The 2,692-nt window shown below is 34.2% G+C and overlaps 1 protein-coding gene across 1 annotated transcript; it reads left to right on the top strand.

Annotated features, from left to right (window-relative positions):
* Positions 1-802: 802 nt before the first annotated feature.
* On the top strand, positions 803-1,877 carry LOC109607163 (trans-1,2-dihydrobenzene-1,2-diol dehydrogenase-like). Its single transcript, XM_020023685.2, has one exon. The coding sequence runs from the start codon at positions 813-815 to the stop codon at positions 1,800-1,802; it is 990 nt and encodes a 329-aa protein (XP_019879244.1). The 5' UTR covers positions 803-812; the 3' UTR covers positions 1,803-1,877.
* Positions 1,878-2,692: the final 815 nt, after the last annotated feature.

The following is a 2,692-nucleotide window of genomic DNA, read 5'->3' as shown; positions in this document are numbered from 1 at the left end:
CGTTTCATTTTCGTTAAAATTAATTTTCATTCATCTTTTTTAATTCTATGTAATTAATGTGTAAAAATTTGTATAAATAATAGCTCAAGTAATTCATATTTGTAGTGGCAAAATTAAATAACATCTAATTTGTACTTCAAATATTTATATTCAAATGAAACCCAACGATATTCCGTTCAGTGTAAATTAATTAATGTCTCTTTGGGTTATTCCTTACGAGCTTATCATATTTATTAATAGTCTAAAATAAATTCATTAAATTACATTTAGTAATTAAATTTTAAAATTAAGTTAATATTCTATATTTTTGAGCATTTTCAGAAGACTTTTAATTGAGGGTTTTTTGCACAATATTTATTTTGTTACATCCATAATTTATTTCAAAATTTTCGTTAGTTATTCACCATTATTTGAATATAATAGTTTTGATGATTGAATATGGAATAGCCCTATTAATAACGTATATAATTAATTAGGGCTTAATTACGTCGTCAATTCCATGATGTAGGATCTTCGCAAACACGGAATACCATTCTCAGCAGCAAATTAACATCAATAATTAGTATATATATATATATATATATATATATATATATATATATATATATGGTACATATGTCTCAAAGTACGTAGGTTTGGTTATATTCAAAGATAAACCACATTTTCTTTGTAAATACGAACGATTACGAGTCGAATAAGTAATAATGATAATAATGAAATCTTTATTTGGCTTTAATGTTTGATTCTAACAAATAAATTGGCATTTATATTTATTATTGTCAAAAAACGTCACATAATTTTTTCAAGTAAAAATGCTTCGTTGGGGAATAGCCAGTTGCAGTCGATCAAGTTATGATTTTGCAACAGCTTTAAAAGTGTTTTCTGATAAGGAGCATCAGTTGTTGGCAATCGCGTCATACAATGAGGATGCTGTCACCGAATTCGCAAAAACATTCCGCGTGCCATACACGTACACTAATTATGTGGCTTTGGCTTCCGAAGAAAACATAGACATAGTTTATGTGGCCGTGCACAACGAGCAACATTCGGACGTCGTGACGGCACTCCTGAACGGAGGCAAGCACGTCGTGTGCGAGTCGCCGCTATGTTTCAACGAAAAAAAGGCGAAAGAACTGATGATTTTGTCGAAGGTGAAGAGTCTGTTCCTGATGGAAGCCATGTGGATGAAATGTTTTCCTGCTTGGGAATATTTGATGACTATTTTGGAGGAGGGTGCGATCGGCATCGTTAACTTTATGCAGATAACTTTCGGCAACAGCGAATACAATACGAAGTTCATGGATCTGAAACGGATGTACAAAGGATCGATCATGGATTTTGGGGTGCACGCCTTGTGCTTTCAGCAGGAGATTTTCAAAAATTTGGTGCCGTCCCAACTTCTCACGACTGGGTTTATTGGAGAGCAGGAGGTGGACGAGGCGGCCTGTTGTATTTTGAGTTATCCCGAAGGTAAAACCGTTACCATATCCACGCATACACGCTGCAACATGCCCAACGAGGCCGTAGTGGTTGGTACGAAAGGTATTATTCGCGTGCCACATTTCTGGTTTCCTACCAGATTAATTTTGCCCGACGGCGAAGAAATGAGATTCGAGTTGCCCGAGAAGGAGCGAGTTGCCAACAGGATTACGGCGTTTCAGTATCTCATTCGGGAGGTGGAATATTGCATAAAAAACAACCTGATCGAAAGTGAAAAACATCCTCATTCTTGTACGTTAAGTATTTTGCATTGGATGGACGTTTGGAGGAAGCAAATTCAAGTCGTTTATGAACAAGATTAGTGAATATACAGTACTTTTATTATGCTATTTTTAATTTATACTCGGCGTATTTAATAAATTATAAGTAATTTTAAATAGATTTTTTTATGAATCGCTCAATTTATATGTGAATGATAAAACACGTAGATGTGACCAGTTGAAGTTGACAAGTATTAGATAACGGTAAGAGAATAACATTCGACCAATCCCAGAAACCAGCATAATCTGCATTTCCCGAGAGGCTCGCAGCCGGTCAGTTATGATTTTATCATCGCATTATTTGAAGACGTGGTCGAATACAAGGACAGAGTTGAACGGTATCGGACCTAGTAAGTTTTAATCTTGCTACAAATCTATCCGGCGATCGACGATTGAAGTGCCAGGATCAAGTTGCGTGTAAAACTCCGACTAGCCGTCCATTTGTGTCCCAATATACTCGTACTTGATGACAGTGCACCGCATTGGATTGAGATTTTTTGGATGTTGGGATCAATCAATATTTTAAAAAATTCTCTTTATCTTATACGTACTTTGTTTGAAGGTTGGTTTAAATGCATGTTGCCTGAGGATGTTCAAAAAAATGTATATTGAAAATTAACTTCCCTTTATAAATTTAACAATTACATAGTTAAACAATAAAAAGAAATAAAGAGTTTAGTTTTGCTGGCGATTATTTGTTCTGGGCTGCCAAAAATAGAGCAACTTATGCTATTTAAAGTTTTATTACACTACAAATAATTTGTAGTTGTACTTTAATTAATTCAATACTAGTATATTGTAAAATTTCCTTTATTATTAATATCTTCCAAACACCTTTTTGTCATGGAAAGCCACAGATGATCAATAATATTTGGAACCATATGTTGCCAGGACTCTTGCAGAACCGTGAATAAATCTTGCTGATTACTATA

The sequence above is a fragment of the Aethina tumida genome, chromosome 1, assembly GCF_024364675.1.
Source record: "Aethina tumida isolate Nest 87 chromosome 1, icAetTumi1.1, whole genome shotgun sequence".
In the NCBI taxonomy this organism is placed as follows: Eukaryota; Metazoa; Arthropoda; class Insecta; order Coleoptera; family Nitidulidae; genus Aethina; species Aethina tumida.
The sequence above is the reverse complement of the archived record's forward strand: the minus strand, read 5'-3'. Positions and strand labels throughout refer to the sequence as shown.

Bases quoted from the DNA above. Each gene is read 5' to 3' on its own strand.
- LOC109607163 (XM_020023685.2), top strand. From the start codon at position 813: ATGCTTCGTTGGGGAATAGCCAGTTGCAGTCGATCAAGTTATGATTTT.